General features: G+C 57.6%; 1 protein-coding gene across 1 annotated transcript; it reads left to right on the top strand.

Moving 5' to 3' along the window:
• Positions 1-6,665: 6,665 nt before the first annotated feature.
• On the top strand, positions 6,666-18,760 carry LOC309681075 (vasoactive intestinal polypeptide receptor 1-like; the record flags this gene model as incomplete). The annotated part of the gene is made up of 13 exons (XM_082494878.1): positions 6,666-6,737; positions 9,947-10,070; positions 13,191-13,298; positions 14,215-14,324; positions 14,599-14,696; positions 15,137-15,269; positions 16,289-16,442; positions 17,094-17,154; positions 17,426-17,492; positions 17,602-17,693; positions 17,935-18,064; positions 18,360-18,401; positions 18,668-18,760. The coding sequence occupies 13 exons, from the start codon at positions 6,666-6,668 to the stop codon at positions 18,758-18,760; spliced, it is 1,284 nt and encodes a 427-aa protein (XP_082351004.1).
• Positions 18,761-20,042: the final 1,282 nt, after the last annotated feature.

Here is a 20,042-nt window from a genome sequence, read left to right on the forward strand (position 1 = left end):
GTGAGGTGCCTTTGCCAGGAGCATTGGGAGATGGGTCTGGGCGAGAATCTGGGATAGCTTCAGTTGTCATGCTGGGATCGGATCTACAGGGCTCTGTGGTGGCCGCCATCAGATGGAAGCATCCCTGCCAGTGCACCACAGCTTTGGGGTCTCTGTTGGTGGAGGGAGAAGGTCCTTCCACCCCATGGGATGTCCCCTTGCAGGTCCTCAGAGACAACATCCCTCCGTGCACAACCAAGGCACAGTGGCCGGGGATGTCACTCAGCCCCGGTGCCACCTGATGTCTGGTCCCCAGGGTGCCCATGGCACAGCGCCGGGTCCCCTGGGGTTGTCTCTCAGCCTCGTGGACCACTTCCCTGGAGATGCAACGACCGGCCACCACATCCCACCGTGGAAACCCAGACAAGGCTTAACACGAGCAGGAATCGATTGCGCCAGAGCCTGACTCCAGCCGGCTGCTCTCCCCCACCACGAGTCCCTCCCAGGATGCTCACAAGGGGATTTGTGTCCAGCAGACCAAAACCAGCTCACGTTTTCCCTTTATCTCCCTGTGGCCAGAGAGCTCTGTGTGCCCGAGCTCCTCTCGGGGAAACACTGCTTAAAATATTTAAGCCCCAGCAAACCTATCGCCATGAAAAAAAAACCCAACACTTTTTCCCCCAAAACAGCCCAACTTCCCGCTGGCCTCCGGTATCTTTCCTCCACCTCCATCAGCTGCATCCCCCCCGACTCCTCTACTGAGTGATTATTTCCATCAATATTACATCCAAAATCCGCCGTCCACCGATAGCGCAGATCTGGGATTTTTTCCCAGGAACACAGCCCACAGCCAGCCCTGCTCACCAAATGGGAACAGATCTCTCCAAAACCTCTTGTTCTGCCCCAAAATGTCACTGGAGACGCCCCCAGATGCCAGGGGAGGAGCGCTCCGAGGCCGACTGCCGTAACCCCCAGCCGCTGGCTCCAGTCGGGCTATTTTCTGCTTGATTAGATTTTGCCTCTGAGTTCCTAATTTCTCCAAGCCCCTCCGGATTGTTTCTCTGCCTTTTGTTATAACTCCCAAATTCCCATTATTTGCGCATTTAATTACCGTGCTGATTACCCCCTGCTTCTGGCAGAGCCCGCCTTGCTCTGAACAGAGCCCGGGCATCCGCCTCCGTGGCGCGAATATTGTTCTCATCCGTAGGAACGATTCAAGCTCCGGGGCGAAGGGCTGAGCAGCATAAGGAAACCTTCTGCCAGCGGTGGGACAACAAGGGGAGACAGGGGACATTCCCTGAACGTTTCTCACCCCTCCGATGGCATCCTGAGCCCCTTTGGGGGTGTTATTATCTGCCCTCCAGCGCAACCCCCAGCCCCGATGCATCTCGTGCAGCGTTGCAGGACAGGGCACGGGCTGGGGGCTCAGCTGCGGGCTTGGCTGCAGCCCCTCACCATGGCACGTCACTTTTTAAGTCCCCCAGTATGTCTGTCACGCAGAGAGAAGGTTTGAGCATCAGTGGGAGAGAGGGATGCTGAGTGGCATCATAAACACTGGCCAGGAAAGCGCGGTGGGGGCACAGGGAAATGTGTTGTGGCACGTGGGATGGGGACACAGGTATCCGTGGCGGTGCTGTCCCCAGGACAGAGACACCTTTCACAGGGAGAAATGGCCCTCTGGCTGGAGATGCCACCTCTTCTCACCAAGGAGGTGGGGTGAGGACCCCCATCAACCGACTCACCAGCACTTCGGAGAGGTGACAGCCCAGTTTATGCTCCCCGTCATGGCGTGCTTGGTGATGGCACATAAGCCATCCATGTGTGCATCATAGAAAACCAGGTCTCAGGAGGGATCAGGGGATTATAACGTTCTGGTGGGGGTGGACCTCACTGCCTCAGTAAGAGCCACCGTGCCAAACCCAACCCCCAGACTGAGATGTGTGCCATGAGACACCCTGACGATGTCCAGCAGATAATTTTACCTGCAGCCCTCACCATGGAAGCCCTTGAGCCCCTCTCTTACTGGGACTTCTTGTTCTGGAAACCCTCACCCAAACCTTCACCCTAAATCAAACCCAAGGCCGGGAACTCTGGTTAGGCAGAGGGTGGGCTCCACCAGGAGTGTTGCTTTGGGCCATAGTCAGGACCAAGGCCGTGACCCTGAAACAGGGTCAAACCCCTGAGGACCAGGAGGGACCGGCACCTTCTGCCACCCCCTTGGACATGAACCCAACATCTGCAACCACGTAGGTGCAAGCAGACGCCGCAGCACAAGCCGGGGTGATGCTGCAGCAGGCATCTGCAGCAGGATCACCGTGTTGCAGCCCCTTGGAGGGAAGCCATGCTCTCTCTTGCCTGGGTCTCTGCTTGCAACGCGAGCGAAGAAGGCTCAGCGTCAACGAGCTTTGGCAAATTAGCCGAGGAGCAGAGCAGGACCACCCAGGGCATGATGGTCAGCCGTCAGACCAGGAACACCAGGATGGTGATGCATCCAGCCTGGATGGGCTGTGCTCTGATACAGCCCGGCAGCAGTGACTCACTGGGATGCCCTCCGGCAACTGGGGGAGGGCAGCGAGGTGACGGCGCATCCCTTGTGCCGTTCCCCTTCCCCGGAGATGAATCGGAGCCGGGGACATTCCCGAAATGAGGAAGCGCAGGCAGTAGGCAGCAACCTTGCCTAAGACTGCTGGAAGATGAAGTAAACACGACTGAGGCAATTCATCCCCCTCTAATCCCTGCTGGCTCTTAAGGGGTATAAAAAACCAGTCCAAAAACCAGTTTGTCATTGCATGCGAAGACGAACCCCGGAGATGGAGTGGCAGCTCGGCAGCCGCTGTCCCCTGTGCTCCGCATCACGCTGCCACACGCAGCCGCTCGGGCACACGCCTCTCGGGGATGCTCTGCGGGTCCAGGAGCGCGAGTGGGTGAAAGCATCTCATTTTGAAAGCTCATTATGAAAAAAAAAAATACCCCAAACCTACCACTTTCCCTTTCCAGGAGGTCTCGCTCTGCTGACGCATTGAGCCCCATCTTCCCCGAGACATCCTCCAGCCACCGTGGTCTCCTCTTACTCTGAGTCGCCCCTCACAGACCGTTTCCTTCCACAGAGCCTAAAATTAAGCAAGAGGTTGTTGGCGAGGGCTGGGGACACCCGGCTTCTTTGCCGTAAGGTGGGATGGAGGTAACACAATTAGTAATTTCCAGCCCTGGGTAAACGAGCGTTTGCCGCTTGCAAAAAGATTACTGCGAGTGACTTCATTTGCTTTGGAAACGGCTGAGTCATTTGTAATTACCGACACGCACCAGCAGCAATCCCAGCGCTGGCGGTGGATTAATGGGAGTGCCCGTGGCTGGAGGGCAGCCTCCGGGGAGCTTCCCCGGGGCTTTGGCACGGACACAGAGCCCCACGGTCACCGTTCCACACCACCCACGGCCGTGTGCGACTGAAGTGATGCGCCTGAGGCAATTCCTCCTCTGCTGTCCCCTCCAGTGAACCCCTGCCATCCCCATCACTGTCACCATTGCCCCTGTGCTGGTCCTGGTGGGGAGCCCAGAGGGGGCTGGAGGGTCCCGGGCTGGCCAGGGTTTGCTATGCCGTGAGTTTGACCTCATTTTGTAGAATCATAGAATGGTTTGGGTTGGAAGGGACATTAAAGACCATCCAGTGCCACCCCCTGCCCCGGGCAGGGACACCTCCCCCCAGCCCAGGTTGCTCCAAGCCCCGTCCAACATGGCCTTGAACACCTCCAGGGATGGGGCAGCCACAGCTTCTTGGGGCAACCTGCGCCAGGGGCTCACCACCCCCACAGGAGAGAATTTCTTCCTAATATCTCATCTAAATCTCCCCTCTTCCAGTTTGAAGCCATTCCCCCTCGTCCTATCACTCCATGCCCTTGTAAAAAGTCCTTCCCCAGCTCTCCTGGAGCCCCTTTAGGCACTGGAAGGGGCTCTGAGGTCTCCCCGGAGCCTTCTCTTCTCCACGCTGAACCCCCCCAACTCTCCCAGCCCGTCTTCCCAGCAGAGGGGCTCCAGCCCTCCCAGCATCTTCCACTTGCTGCTGCAAAAGAGAGCAATGGCCCTAACGCCAGCAGGGCTGGGCAGGTCACCCAGGCAGGAGGTCAAGCCACCATGGTCTGCCCCAGCTCATCCTCAGCGGAGGAAGGGCAGGACCAGCTCGGGAAGGCAGAGATGGTTGGGCATCACCTGAGGAGTCCCCACTGCTCCCCATGGCACCCCCCCCACCACATGGGCTGCTTGCTGGGGAAGGGAAGAGCAACGCGCATCCTCCAGCCATGCGATGATCATCTGGCCTTTCCCACCGCGGCGACCAGACCCAGCCACCTCCAAAATTGGGCTGTTCCCCCCAGCAACCAGCTGGGGACGGGATCCTCCGGTCAATTTGCCACCGGATGGCACCAAATAAACCACCCTTGTGGGGACACGTTGGGTGGCTCAGGGCCACCGCCACCCCCAAACCAGAGGATGTCCCCCATCGCTCCATTCCTCCGCTCCCCACCTCGGCCGGGCGCTGCCCCATGGGGCGACGCAGCCGGTTGGGGCACAGGGTATTGTTTTATTTGTTTTTCGCAGCGTCTGATAAGGCACCCTCCCTCTGCGTGTTTATATGCTGTTGGAAAATGAAATGATTAAGAGCGGGTGTTTGCATTTCAGTGGAAACTATTAAGCGGTAATGAGTCTGGCCGGGTCTCAGCAGCCTTTTGTGTCAACATAACCGCGGGCTCAGCCTTTGCCGGTCCGCGCCTCTGAGAGCAGCGTCGGTGTCGCTCCTAATAATGTCAAGCAAGTGCTTTTAAATATTAAGGACCTCGTTCTTTTATTTGCCTTTTTTTTTTTTTTTTTTTTTTTTTTAAGGGGTATTTAATTTACATAGCAATTCTTATTGAGGTCTTCGAATGGCAGAGCGGCGGCGGCGGTTCATTCATTGGCTTCGTGTCTCATTACGAGAAGTTATGGAAGGACTAGCTAATGTGATCTGCCGCCTCGTTAAGAAATGGTAATGACGTAGGATTACTAAAATTAGCAACGTAAATGCTTCACCCTCCTCCCACCCCAGCACCAAGTGCAGTGCAGACCCCCACCCCCCGCCCCTCCTCAAGCCCTCTACCCTTCAGGAAGGGCCCTCGGGGCCATTTTCAGCCCCTCCTTTCACCGTCGCCCACACCTGAGTTGCTTCGGTGAGGAGGATTTTGGGGGGGGGGGGTGCCAGGGGCGCGAGGCTGGATCCTTAATCCCAAGAGATTAGCGCGGCCGCCTTCCCTCCGCTCCTGCGTTTCCTCCTCATCATCATCCCTTCGCCCCTCCCGCCCTCTCCGCCTCATGGCTGGAAGCGTTAAAATGGTGAAGTTTGGGTCAAAATTCTCCTTGCTATAAGGGGCTGGGGGCTTTCTAGCATGGAGAATTATATCTATATAGATTTTTTTCATATATATATATATATATATAAGGAGAAGAGCCTAGGTGGGGGTGTGGGGGTCCGTAGCTGGCCCGGAGGGCAGCCCCATGCCTGGGAGGGATGCTGCGCCGGGTGGGTTGTGATGTGTGTGTCCATCACGGTTTGTTCCCACTCCCGGGGGGGCGGGGGGTCCCCACCAGCACCCCATCTCTTTTCCTCTGGTTCGGTACCGATGTTACAGCACCCGGAGCCCTGGTGGCACCGAACCACCAAGATCACGAGCTCAGCTGAGACCGAAAACCTCAGTTGGGGCAGAATTAAGGTTATTTTGCAGAGGGAAAAGGGGTGGGGGGTGTCCCAGGGGGGGAGAGGGAGGGCGCAGCTGGGGACAGCGATGGCAGCGCTGCTGTGCCATGGGCGGCGGAGCCTCCTGGGCAGGCAGGGCTTGGAGGAGCATCGCTGCCCCCAGCCCACGTGCACGCGTGGTCGCCCAGCCACGCGCACACGTTGTCAGGGCGTGTGTTCGTGCACAGCTCCCGCATCACCGCATCTCCTTTGAGCTCTCCCGCCTTCCTCTCGTCCCGGGTCCTGGCGTGGAGACGGCCGGCGAGTGCGGCAACCCGCGGCGTGCCCCTGCGCACCCCATCCTGGCCGCACCCCCACTTCCCACAGCCTTCGGCCAGCGGTTTTCCAGCTCAGCAGCATCCAAGGAGCAGGCGAGAGGGCTCCGTGCCCCCCCTGCGCAACCCCCTTGGGCCCAGCCTGGGGGTCCCCAGGTCCCTGATGGGAGCAGATAAAGGGGTGCTGGGAGCCCGGCGGTGGCTGGGCAGTGGCAGGCTGGGGTGTCCCCCCCCTCGCATCCAGCCCTCTGCGTGGGGAGGGGGAGCGGAGGGTGGAGCCTGCCATATTACCAGATCCAGGAGCTGTGACATTCAGTCTCGCAGAGAGACGGAGCCCGTCGGTGCTGGGCAGGGTCGGGGGGACACAGTCCGAGCCGGGTGGGCACGGGGGGAGAGGGTCGGGGCCACCCGAGTGGGACTCAGCATCCACCACGGGAAAGGTTCCCGGAGGGAGCCGGGAGCAGGACAGGGCTGGGGAAGGAGCAGCGAAAGCGGGGTTAGGGGGAGCGGGGTGCTGGGTCGCCCCCGGGAGCCGGGGTGCTGCTGCGGCCCCCCACCCACGGGGCCATGCAGGAGGAGCTGGGGTGTCCCCAACCCCGCGGGGACTGAGCCGGGACACCCGCGGACAGGGCAACGCGGGGTTGGCTCCGGCCATGGGGGGCCCATGGCAACCCCCCGGTACCTGCGTACTGCTGGTCCTGCTGCTCACACTCCCGACGCTTCGGGTAAGTGTCCCGGGGGACGATGGGACGGCGGAGGGGAGAGGGTGGGCAGTGTGCGTGGCGGTCCCCTGCCTGTCACAGCCACTTTTGGGGTCCGGCCAGCCCTGGGGAGCAGCGTGCCTGGTCAAGGGGTCAGGTCTCCCCCAGCACATCCCCGTCCCTGTCCCCATCCCTCGAGCTGCCCGACCCTGGGGTGACACCAAGCCACAGTCCTGCGAGCTGCCGGCACCGCTGCACCCACTCCAGTGCTTTCACGGCAGCTTCTGGGGGAGGATTTGCTGACATGCAGCGCAGGGAGGGAGGTGGGCCATGCCAGGACCCCCCTGCGCCCCGGGGCTGGCACAACACTCGGGGTCCAGCCGGCAAAGCTCCGGTGGGATTCAGCTCCAGAGGCTGCTCCAGAGCATCCCCCGGGGAGGGTGACCCCGCTCTGCCTTGCCCTGGGGACGGTCCCCTCCATCCTGACGTGGATCCTGGTCCTGGAGGAAGGGGCTTCGCTCACATCATCCTCCATGCCTCCAAGGAGCCCCGAGGGCCTGGGGGAGCATCCGCAGGCGCGAAGGTTGGGATGGCCGGAGGGTTGCAGGGGGCAAGGGCTGTGCACAGGGTGCTCCCCATCCTGCTGGTGCTGAGTCCCCGCTGAACCGTGGGGGACACGGAGCTGCCAGAGCAATGCGCGGTGAGTCTGGCAGCCGTGCGGCAAACCCGTCCCGAACTCAGTAAATCGCTCTGGCGGCAAATGCCAGTGGGTGGAGGGCTCTGATGGGAGAGGGTTTCGGCTCGGCGTTTCTCTGCGAAGCCTTCGGGATTTCTCCCGGCGCTGCTTGGCTCCACAAGTTCTTGAGCTAATATGGAGGATTTGAATAACGGAAAGCAAAAGGGAAGGAGGGGGGAAAAGGAAGGGGGGAAAAGGAAGGGGGAAAAGAAGGGAAAAAAGGAAGGAGAAAGGGAAAGGAAAGGGAAGGAAAAGCAAAGGAAAAGTAAAGGGAAGGAAAAGGGAAGGAAAAGGGAAGGAAAAGGGAAGGAAAAGGGAGGGGAAGGAAAAAGGAGGGGAAGGAAAAGGGAGGGGAAGGGAAGGGAAGGGAAGGGAAGGGAAGGGAAGGGAAGGGAAGGGAAGGGAAGGGAAGGGAAAAGGAAAGAGGAAAAGAAAAAAGAAAAAAGAAAAAAGAAAAAAGAAAAAAGAAAAAAAAGAAAAAAGAAAAAAGAAAAAAAGAACAAAAGAAAAAAGAACAAAAGAACAAAAAGGGAAAAAAAAGAGAGGGAAAGGGGAAAGAGCAGGAAAAGCAAGCAGGGCCAGTGGAGCACTGAAGGCTTTGAGAGCTTTATAAGGAGAGCGATGGCATCATGCCCCTTCCCAGATGGGGAAACTGAGGCACAGCAAGGAATTGCCTGCCTTGAAGCAAGCGCCGAAGGGAGCACTGCACATTACCCGCTCCGCTGCTCCGGCAGTCATGCTGCGTTGCCATAAATAATAAAAACTATCAGCTTTGCAGCTAAAAGGGGCTGCGGCACCTCTGCCCAGTCCAGATCCTTGATCACTACGATGAAGCAGTGTGTTTTCTCAGTGCTGTGCCCAGCAGCCGTCACCAAAATGCATTTTGCAGACCGGGAATTTCCTTGTAAATCTTGTGTTCAGCAGGAAAAGGAAACTAAATCTCCTGAGGGAGGTGAAGGGACCCCAGAGGAGTGGCTGCACTGTGTCCAGGACAGCACAGGGAAGGACAGGACTAAGCCAAACAATGCTTTAATGCCTCAAACTTCCCTCCAGTCCTTGGGTCCGCTCACCCACCCTCATCCCTCTATTTCTCCAGCTTTTATATATCTGTTCACACACCTAAAACCATCAGCAGCCGAATCCTGTGTCCTTAGCCCAAAAAACCCTGCCCCAGATGTGCCCCGTCTCCAGATGCTGCAGCCCCCACGGCATCTCCCCATGGGCGTAGATGGAAGGGAATGGGCATGGATGGATGGGAATGGGCATGGATGGATGGGAATGGGCACAGATGGAAGGGAATGAACATGGATGGAAGGGAATGGGATGGATGGATGGGAATGGGCACAGATGCTTGGGAATGGGCACAGATGGAAGGGAATGGGTATGGATGAATGGGAATGGGCATGGATGGATGGGAATACGCATGGATGGAAGGGAATGGGCACGGATGGAAGGGAATGGGCATGGATGGATGGGAATGGGCACGGATGAATGGGAATGGGCACGGATGGAAGGGAATGGGCACGGATGGAAGGGAATGGGCATGGATGGAAGGGAAGGGGCATGGATGGATGGGAATAGGCATGGATGGAAGGGAATGGGCACAGATGGAAGGGAATGGGCACGGATGGATGGGAATGGGCACGGATGAATGGGAATGGGCACGGATGGAAGGGAATGGGCACGGATGGAAGGGAATGGGCATGGATGCTTGGGAATGGGCATGCAGAATTCATGGCCTGCTCTCAGTTCATCCTCAATCTCCCGGCTCTCCTGCTGGAAGCCAAGGGGGCAAACCCCAAAAGCGGGATATTCCCGGGGCAGATTCTCCCCTGGCGCGCTGAGTCACCACATCCCTTGCATTTTTGGGGAGCTGTGGGGTCGGGGCACACTCCATGGTGTTTCAGCACTTCTGTTAGCCAATCCAAGAGCTTTAAGGAGGTCAGTGTGGCTGTTTCGCAGTGTCTCCCCCAAAAAAAGGGGAACAGGAGATGGGTGAGCTCCAACGGCCATTACCAATGCCTCTGATTAAAATACACCAGCCTGAACGTGAGCAAAACCCGTGTGAGCATAAACCCAGCTGGCAAGGGAAGGATTAGACATGCCCAAATAGGGGGGGGGGGTGTTTTTTCAAATCTCTAATTACAAGGTTTCCTTGCTCAGGCTTTGAAGGTGCTCGCCACTGCCCCGCTGACGGGGTCGGCCCCCCCGTCTTTAAGCTCAGCTTCTCTGCACAGAGCTTGCGTCTTGGCGGCGCGATGCCCTTAAGCATCACACGCTTTCAGAGGGAATTAGAAATAATTGCGGTGGTTCTTTGTGGTGTTTACAAGGCAAACAGTAGAAAGCTAAGGAAATGTCAGGGTCCAAAAGCACGGTTACGTAGAGAAGCTCTCCTGGGGCTGGCTGCAGCAGGAATATTGAATATGGGCTGGTATCCCGCCTGCTCGGGTCTTTTAATGCCCGGCATCCTACTGTCTGCCCTTTCCCCCTTCCCAAGGTGCGAGCGACACATCCCGACTGCTCCATCGTCCTCTACTTCCAAGAGCAAGAAGCTGAATGTCTGGAGATTATCAGGAGGGAAAGCCAAACGCCATCTCCCCCGGGATCCCCCGGGCAGCAAGGTGAGTGCGGGCTGCCCGCCATGCACGGGGCTCGTCTTCCTCAGGAGGAGGAGGGGGATTTGCTAAGGGAGTCTTTGGAGGGTCATCCATGGCAGGGGGGGGTTGCAGAAGAGCAGGTATTTTCAGGAAAATGGAGACCAGCGCCGAGGTGAAGGGTAAGGACAGGGGGAAATGGCCTCATGTTGCACCAGGGGAGGTTTAGGATGGATATAAGGAAAAATTCCTTCACCAAAAGGGTTGTCAAGCATTGGCACAGGCTTCCCAGGGCAGCGGTGGAGTCTCCATCCCTGGAGGTATTGAAAAGAAAGGCAGAGGTGGTGCTGAGGGACGTGGGTTAGTGGTGGTTTGATGGTTGGACTCGATGATCTTCAAGGTCTCTTCCAACCAAAACAATTCTATGCTTCTTTGGTTCTAAGCATCCCTGGAGAGCCCCAAAATTGCTGCTGCAGGGAGAGAGGGAGGCTGAGATTTCACCCGGGGGGGTTCGGGTGGGCTGAGGGATGCAAATAACTTCAGGGGCTGAGTACCCCACGGATTTAAGGCATATGGCAACGAAACGACGGTGTGGTCCATATCCCAAGCAGAGCCTCGTGCCCGCTCCTGTCCCCCCTGCACCGATGCTCCAGGACCAGGCAGGGATACAGGCATGGGCGATGCGGAGCCCTGGCCATCAGCAGGAGTGTCACCCGGTGCATGTCACTACTTCGTGTCCTCCTAATTCAGTTAGTTTTAATGCGAAACATGTTTTTGAGCAACTTAATTCTTACATATCCGGGACTTTTAAACCAATTAACTAATTGAAAAACAGTTTTAAAGCACTGCTTTAGTACTTTTTTTTTTTTTTTTTTTTAATTGCATTTCAATTTCCATCCAAAAGCAGCTCGGCTCAAATTCTGGGTAAAAATTATCACCTACTGAATAAGAAATGCGTCATTCAACAGGTTTTCATCTAATACAAATGTAAAAATGAAGCATCTCAATAAATGCATGTTAAGGTGCAAAATTGCTTAAGTAACTGTGCAGAGATATAACATATCATCCAGCTTAGCAGAGAAAAGCCAAGTTGATTGGAAAAGGTCCACTTTTCAGCCCAGATCGTGCCAGCTGGGGGGAAGGAAACTCACTGTTGGAAAATAAGCAAGAAGCATGAATGCATAATTAAAATCAGTATTTAATCCCAGGTTTCTTGCTTGACTGCCTCCTCCGCTGCCCACCTGAACTGAGTTTATCCTTTCCCCCTTGCGTGCTTGTGCCAGCGTGGGGAGGGTCCTGCCGAGAGCGTGGCACGAAGTGACGATGGAGGGGAAGGCTCAGATACCCTGGATGTGGTGGCAATATAGCGTGAAGGAGCAGGACGGGGACCTCAGGCTTCAGCATCCTGCTGGGGAACCCGCCGGGGGGGGCCCTAAGTCTGGTTAGAGATCGCGTTTGCAACGCTTTCCCTTCAAAGTCCGCTCCGGAGCTCACAGCATTTACTGCTCGGAGAGAGTTGGGAAGAAATAACCTGCTGGTGAGACTCAGATGAGCTGTTTTGGAGGTTTCCAGGTACCATTTAGAGCAGCAAAAAATAGGGAGTCAGACCCTGGCAGGTCTGCATATAATTAACCAGTAGAAATGCTGGGCAGGAACTTCCCATCAAACTGCGTTTTGAGGGAAAAAAAATGCTCTTTTCGGCCGGTTGGGAGCCTGGGGAGAGGGGACAGCACGAGGACGTAGTGGCCTCTGGGGATCAACAATGCGGGGACACTGAAGGCATAGCTCTTGGCTGCGAGGTGGGCAATGAGACACGTTGCCTGTTCCTTTGCTCATGTTTTTTTCGCCCTCTCCACCCAGAAGTTGCCTCCATCGCCTCTTCTGCATGGGAGAGCGGTCCCCATTTTGCACACCGCTAGGAAACGGGGCTTTCTTTAGATGCTGCAGCAGCCCAGGAGAGGGGAACGGGGTGGGAAGGGAGACTTAAACCTTTTCCCCCCATCCGAATGGAGGGGTGACTTTATTCCCCAGGATTGCGCTGCAGAGCTGCGTGAATCCCAGCTCAGTCCCTGTGTCACAGGCGGCTCCTCTGGCTCCCCACCAAGTGGTCCCACAGCACTCGCTGTGCTGGAAGAGCTCGTTCATACCGTGAGAGAGGCACCTATACACAGCAGGGTGGCTCTGCCGTACAGACACATCCAGATGTTTCGCTCAGACCCCAAGAAATGCAGCAACCGCTCTCAGCGTCGGTCCCAATAGCTGTGCTCGGTTCACCTGTCCTCCAGAGCCAAAATTAAGACGTGCCTTGACGTTGTAATGACAGCCCTGCAAATCCCTCCAAGCCTGGTCGGGTGCCTACAGACTGCTTTTGCTGAAAATCAGAGAAAACTAATTAGAATTGTCTGAGTCCGCATTCCCTGGCTGGGAATAGACGTGCCTCCAGGTTAATAATGTATATCTACGAGGTTAATAATGTACATGTGCAAGGAGGAGAGCTGTCCTGGAAGTGTGATGTCTATGTTTCATCCCGGTGTGCTGCAGCACTAATTCCTCAAGGCCCCGCATCTGCTCGGCCGTGCTCGTTTCCAAGGCGATTGGAGAGTCCTTTAAAGCTGAACTTAGTGCTAGAGAAGGAAGCAAAGCATGTTTAAGCTAGTTGCTCTCCAGCAAGTCTTGCGCTGCTTTCTCCTGTCCTCTTCCTTCGGGCTGGAGAGACATCCCGAGCTGGGCCACCACGGCTGCTGGGTGCAGAAATCCCACATAAACCTGCTTTATTTGAGATGCCACCAGGAAAGTCCCAGCCCTTCCCGCACCCTCGTCCCCCGGGGTCTCTCTCCATGCAGGAGCTCTGGGTGTGATGTAGCCCCAGGAAATACCAGGTCCCGTCCCGCCGCGGGGCTAAAAGGAGATCTCAGCGCTGGGGGAGGTCGTTCTCAGAACTGGAGCCAGAATGCTCCTAATTCCTGAGGGGGTACGGCATGGCCCCGTGGATCGGGTGACGGCAGGACACTCTCCGCTCTCCCGTTACATCCACGCAGCCGTGCCTGCCGCCGGCTGTGCCTGGGCACCGGGGGGGCTGTGTGTCTGTGTGTGTGTGTCCCCAGCACGTCCCTTCCCGGCGGCGCTCACCGTCCCGTCCCTCCCCAGGCTGCCTGACCGAGTGGGATGGAGTGAGCTGCTGGTCGGCCGTGCCCGTGGGCCAGTCCCGAGCCGTCGCCTGCCCCGACATCCTCCACGTCTTCAAGAAGTCCAAAGGTGCGGTGCTCTGAATGCCGCCCCCATCGCTCATCCCCTGGGACCCAGGGCTGAGCTGCGCCCACCCCTGCCTGCATGGTGCCACCCCAGCCCTTCCCATCCCACCCCATCCAAAAGCTTGGCGTGTATTGCAGTCCAAGCAGGGGATGGGCAAAAGCAGAGATGCAGGGTTCTGTCACACCAGGGAAGTCCCCAAAGCCTTTCGTTATCCAGTACCGAGCATCCCCTGTGGGTAGAGCACTTGGGGACCTCATCCTCCAGCTGGGTGACACCAGGAGAGTCCCCTACCTGCTCGGTGCCCTCCTCTCCCCATCCACACACCAGCTTAATGCTCCTGACCTGCTCGGTACCACTCCGAGCCACGCGGATGAAAAACGCAGCGTAAGACCATGATTATTTCAAGGCCGGGTTCTCTCCTGGGGCGGGTTCTGCTGCCGGGGGAGCCGCTGCCTCCATCCATCTCAGAGGCAGCGGAGTGTGAAGGAGAGCACCCGACCGGCCCCCGTGGCACCCGAGCGCTTCCCCGGCTGGGCAAAGGCGATGGAGGGTTGGTAAATGCTTTGGCTTTAGGGCAGAAACAGCTCAGGAGAGGCTTGATGAAGCCCCCGCAGGGTGAGAAAGCCCCTTTTTAGCTTTAATTCCCCACCGCAGGGATTCATGCTGGCTTTCACATCCTGCCCGTAGATGTCCTGGCACCTCCAGGCGCAGCACGGGAGGGGAGAGGTGTGATCTGGATGGGAGGGATGGGGCAGGCAGGCCATGTGGGTACCATGCTGCTCCCACAGCCAGGGTGCCGGTTCTGGGATTTAGGCTGTGTCCCGCAGAGCAGGGTGCCATCCCCAGGCTGGACAATTTGGGGGTGCTGATGGAGAGGCAATGCCCGTGGCTCTCGTGAGGTCCCTTCTTGTCGCTGCAGCGTTGATCTGGAGGAACTGCACCGAGTCGGGATGGAGCTTCCCCAGCCCTCCCTACTACAACGCCTGCGAGCTGGAGGCCGTTGGCAGCAATAACGACACCGAGGCCAAGGCAAGTGGGTCCCCCCCAGGGACCGTGGGGTACCCTCCCTAGCATCACCCTACCCCACGTTGACCCGTGCCACTGGGCAGTGAAACGTGAAGATGAAGATGTCTCGTTGGCCTCATCCTTGTTACCGGGCTGCCTGGAGGCACCTGAGCTTGGCTGGGCACAAGCCCAGCTTGGGTAAGGGCTGGGGCATCATCACCCTGCCACCTCCCCGCCCATGGCAGCCCACCACCTCCCAGCCCACGCTGCCTCACTCCGCTGGTGCTTTCCCTTCCAGAAAGGCTATTTTGTCACCATGAAGGTGCTTTACACCTGCGGCTACTCCACGTCCCTGGCAGCCCTGTTCCTGGCCATCGGCATCTTCTCCTGCTTCAGGTAGGGCTCAGTGCTGGCTGCTCCCTGGAGGAAAACAGGGTAAATCGTGAGCAGGAGATGGTTGCTCTCAGTCTCTCCCCTCCCCGAGCAGCCACGCTCCATCCTTGCCAACACAGATAACCAGGGAGGCATGAGACAAACCGCAGCATTGTCCTTTCCTGCTGACACAAAGACTTTAAACCCCCAGGTTGCCCTTTCAAGCTTTGTTTTTGCAGACCTCGCTGTGCTGCAGAAGGATGCTCTCAGGAGGTGGCTGGAGGATGTGCCCCAGCACACCTCGTCCCCGGGCAGCAGCTTTGAGCACAGCACAACCTCGTCCTTCATGATTTCAGAGCAGGAAAACCTTCTCCAGGGCTTTGTGCTTGACCACCACCCAGACGTGGTCTCCTGGGCTCCTCTGTCCGCTCCTCTCTGGCACAACACATCTCTTCTTCCTGTAGGAAGCTTCATTGCACCAGGAATTCCATCCACATCCACTTCTTCACCTCCTTCATACTGCGTGGGGCTGCCGTGTTCATCAAGGACGCTGTCCTCTTCTCGGACGAGTCTGTTGACCACTGCACAATGTCAACGGTAAGACGTCAAGCCTCAACCCGGAGACGGTGCAGGTGAGGGCACCATGTGCTGATCTGGAGGGGTCGAGGTGGATTTGCAGTGGATTTAGCACTGCAAAGAGGAGAGAGGGAAAGGCTGTGAACCTGGAGAGGAAAGGCTGGCTTGGGTGGTCTTCAGGAGGTTCACAACAACACCTCTGCCTGGGCCCTGTCTGCAGTGAACATGTCTGCAGCCTGGAGAAGAGAAGGCTCTGGGGACACCTTGTTGTGGCCTTCCAGTCCCTAAAGGGGGCCTACAGGATTGCTGGGGAGGGACTTTTTCCAAGGGCATGGAGTGATAGGACGAGGGGGAATGGCTTTAAGCTGGAAGAGGGGAAATGTAGATGAGATATCAGGAAGAAAGTTTTCACTCTGAGGGTGGTGAGCCCCTGGCACAGGATGCCCCGAGAAGCTGTGGCTGCCCCATCCCTGGAGGTGTTCAAGGCCAGGTTGGACGGGGCTTGGAGCAACCTGGGCTGGGGGGAGGTGTCCCTGCCCAGGGCAGGGGGTGGGACTGGGTGATCTTCAAGGTCCCTTCCAGCCTAAACCATTCTATGATTCGATGATTCTATGTACTGCCCTCAAAGCTCTCCCTGGTCTCAGAGGGTCTCCCAGCAGGGCTAAAGCTCCGCACAGCCCCAGAAGCACCGTGTAAGTGCAAACAGACGTTGCACCTCTGCGTGCGCAGGTTTGGGGTTGTCAATAGGAACAGAAACCTCTGCGTGCAGCCCAGATACAACACTGTGGTCACCACAGACATGAGTTTCTAAAGGTCCTACAATAACAGCCTGTGGTCATCTGCCCATGCTGCACAGACAGAGCAGAAAACGCCACGGGTGACGTGTGGCACCGGTGCCGCATCCCTGGGGCCGCACTGAAAGACCCTCACAGATCTCCTCAATCCGATGGATGGAGAGGCTGACCATCCCCTATACCCCCGGGACAAGGTCTGACACCAGCCTGGCACTCCTGAGCCTTTCCCCCTCCTCATCCTCACAGGTCAACTGCAAAGCAGCCATCGCCTTCTTCCAGTACTCGGTCCTGGCCAACTTCTACTGGCTGCTGGTGGAGGGCATGTACCTGCAGACCCTGCTGCTGCTCACCTTCACCTCCGACAAGAGGTACATCTGGTGGTACATCCTCATCGGCTGGGGTGAGTGTGGGGCCCCCCGGCACATCAGCCCCTCCAGCAAGGTCCCATTGACGCAGACTGGGGTAGGCACCGCTTTCGGGGATTGCCTGCCCTGAGGCCCACCTGGGCACAGGCACAATGGTCCCCATGGCTGCTCGCGGCGTGTTCCCCCCACCCCAACATCTCTGCATGGCCTTGTGCTCAGTGGGGCTCCCGCCAGCCCCTGGAGCTGGTCGGGCAGCATGGCTTGATCCTTGCCCTCGTGGCATGCGTGCGAAATCACTCAATGGGGAAAACGTCGACCAAAGAGCCTTTGCAGCAGCGTCTGCTGCCGACCCATCCTGAATGTGGTCAGGATGGGACAGAGACAGGTCATTCCTTCTTCCCACATCCATCTGGGGCTGGAAAACCCATCCCAGGTGCCCAGGTTAGATGTAAGAGCACAGAGCGGGGCAGGAGGGTGGCCAGGAGGTGACACACAGACAGACACATCACCATCAGTGGGCACCATCTCTTTTAAAAACCTGAAGAAAGGGGAAAGGCTGCCACCTTCCTGCCACCTCCAGGGCCCCAGACCTGACCTAAACACGTGGTTTTGGGGACAAGGGACAGAGGGGAGGTTACAGGGCCCCAGGGTGACTCCGCATCCCTGCCCGGGTCCTGTCCTTGCAGGTGTCCCCATGCTGACGGTCTGCGTCTGGGTGATCACCAGGCTGCAATACGACAACCACGGGTAAGAGCAGCCCCCCCCTCTTCTTTCTCCAGGCCAGTTCGGCCACGTGTCCCCCGTGCAAGTCGTGGGGGATGACCCTCTTGCATGGGAGGCTCAGGAGGGGAGAAGTGGGGCAGCACTTTATTTTAAAGCTGTTTCTACTTTTTGGTGGGGCCCATGCTGCGGCAAGAGGTGATGTACAGATGGGACGGGGGTCTGGGCGGGGTGGTGGGGCGAGACCTGGGCTAAAAGGGTGCAAGTGGGTGGCAGAGCCATTTCTCTTCTCCCACAGGTGCTGGGATGACTACACCAGCCTGTACTGGTGGGTGATCAAGGCTCCCATCCTCCTGGCCATATTTGTGAGTACGTTCCCTGAGCATCCCAGCCCTAGAGATGGGCGTCCCGTATGGACAAGGGGGATCCAACCAGGGGTCTGTGCAGAGCCTGAGACATGGCTTCCCCTGGCAGGTGAACTTCCTCATCTTCCTCAATGTCACCAGGATGTTAGCGCAGAAGATCCGGTCCCCGGACATCAGCAAAAACTACAAGCAGCAGTACATGTAAGAACTATCTCAGGCAAGGGGGAGCTCCCCTCACCCTGGTTTCTGGGGGCACCTGGGGTGGCAGGAGACCTTCCCTGGAGGAGCACAGAGGAGGACCATCCTTGGAGCCTCCAAGACCTCCTCTCATGGAAAAACAATTTTGGGTTAAGACCAAGCTCTTGGGAAGGGTTTGTCTGGCAGGGCAGCAGGACCATCACCCCGCACCCCGTCCCCCAGCTTATGCCACCACTCTCCGCAGGAGGCTGACAAAGTCCACGCTGCTCCTTATCCCTCTCTTCGGGGTGCACTATGTGGTCTTCGCACTCTTCCCCGAGCACATCGGTGTGGATGCCCGGCTGTACTTCGAGCTGGTGCTCGGCTCCTACCAGGTACAGACTGGGGGAGATGGGTAGGCAAAATCCCCATGTGTCCATCCTGTACCATCCCAAGATCACACCAGGGAACCCCGGGACGCACTGCAGTCTTTTAGGAGGGGACGATGTCCCAGACACCCCTCAGACACCAGGGACAGGGCACAACGGTTGTGGTCTTGTGAGTCTGTGCTGATCCCATACACCTGTAGGATGGGGTGAGAGGTGTGGGAGGATGCTACGCGCAGCAGCTGAACACAAAGGGGTCCAGCCCCTTCCCTCGGGTGAAATTTGCTCTTTCTGTCCTTTCCAGGGGTTCCTGGTGGCTCTGCTGTACTGCTTCCTGAATGGAGAGGTGCGTGTCCCCCCCAACACCAACCCCCTGGGCACCACAGCCACACACGTGGGCACACAGACACCCCCCAAGGGTGCACCCCAATGACCATTGCATGCACGCAACCATGCATGTGTGCACACCTGGGCATGGTCACATGCATGGGGGTCCCCACCACCCTCCGTCACCCCAAATCCCTTGTCGAGCCCCAGGTGCAGCTCCTGTCCCTCCGTTGGGTGCTGGTGGGTGCCTCTGGGTGCCAGCACAGGTCTGTGGTGTTGGTTCAGGTCCAGGCTGAGATCAAGAGGAACTGGGGCAAGTGGCAGTCGTCCATGGAGAGCAACGTCTTCAACCTGGTGACCCAAGACTTCACAGCGTGATGAGGACAGTGTTCAGGGGGGAAATACGTCCCCGAGGACAGTGGTGGTGGTGCAGCTCCACAGCTACGGTCCCAGAAACACAATAAAAAGGATTGTGTAGGTTCTGGGTCTGGCACCCTCAGAGGGTGGTATGAACGGCCATTGGGAAAGGCTCTGCCTGATGGGGTGCCGGTGGCTCTCGTGAACCCCTGTGACTGTGTCTCGCCTGCCCAAAGCTCTCTGGTTGATGCTTTAGAAGAAGGGAAGAGAGCTTCTTCACCTCTTTTGCCCCGGGATGGGGTAGGAAACACAAATATCATTTCACAAAGGACATCTGGCATTTTTCATTTGGCACTGGAATGAAAACTGAAGGGGCCCCAACACTGAAGGGACCGACTGCCATTTATTTTCCCCTCCTTCCTTGGTTCACAAAATTGTTTCCCTTATGGGAAGATGCCGAGACACAACCCCCAGGAGCCATTCTGGGAGCGGGAGAAGCAAATACAGAGGCAGACAAAACCCCACAGCTCTCTAGGGGAGACCCCCCGTGGTCTCATGCCTCAGATCCTCCCCTGATTTCCAAAATGTTTCCCTTTCTCCCCTGCCTGTTGCCTCAGCTGCTCTCGGTGCCGGGGAAGACGGTCCATCACCCTCGCCATGGTGGCTCGGAGGAGCTCTGCAGCTCTCCCAGGGGCTTTGCACCAGAGGGACGGGGATGGTTTGCAAGCAGTGGGGGTCACCCATCCTCACTGGGGACTCGTTTGCCCGGGACTAGTGAGGGTTTTGCCAATAAAATCTTGTTCTGAAATCCAGCATTGCTTTTCAGTGGTTTGGTTTGCTCTACAAACCCAGATAACTTGGTGCCAAGCTGGCTAGAGGGTGGCAGCCCTGCCAATGCCTGGAATGCCTGGAAATATTCCCTGGGGGAGAAATATCTGCTTTGTCTCTGCCTGGTGAAGCAGCCAGGCTCTGGGCATAGCCGCGGAGAGGAGCTGGAGGAGGAAGGCGAGGACCAGAGCAAGACGGGTCTATCGCAGGCTGTCCCGGAGGTGCTGGGGCACCATGTCCCCTCCGGGTCGGAGCTGCCACCACCACGCCACAGCCTGCTCCGTTCTCCCCCACGAGCATCCTTCGCCCTCCCTGAGTTGAGCTCCTGCCTGGGCAAACGCTGTCTCCAGAAGCGAGAACAGCCTTGAATGCTCTTTTCCCAAACCTCTCCCGTGTTCCCAAGACCCCAACCACCCGATCTCAGCAGAGCTCCTCGCGCTCCCTGGGTTGTAATTTCTCCGTGTAGCCACACGTC

This window comes from Vanellus vanellus (genome assembly GCF_965231255.1).
Source record: "Vanellus vanellus genome assembly, chromosome: 24".
Lineage (NCBI taxonomy): Eukaryota > Metazoa > Chordata > Aves > Charadriiformes > Charadriidae > Vanellus > Vanellus vanellus.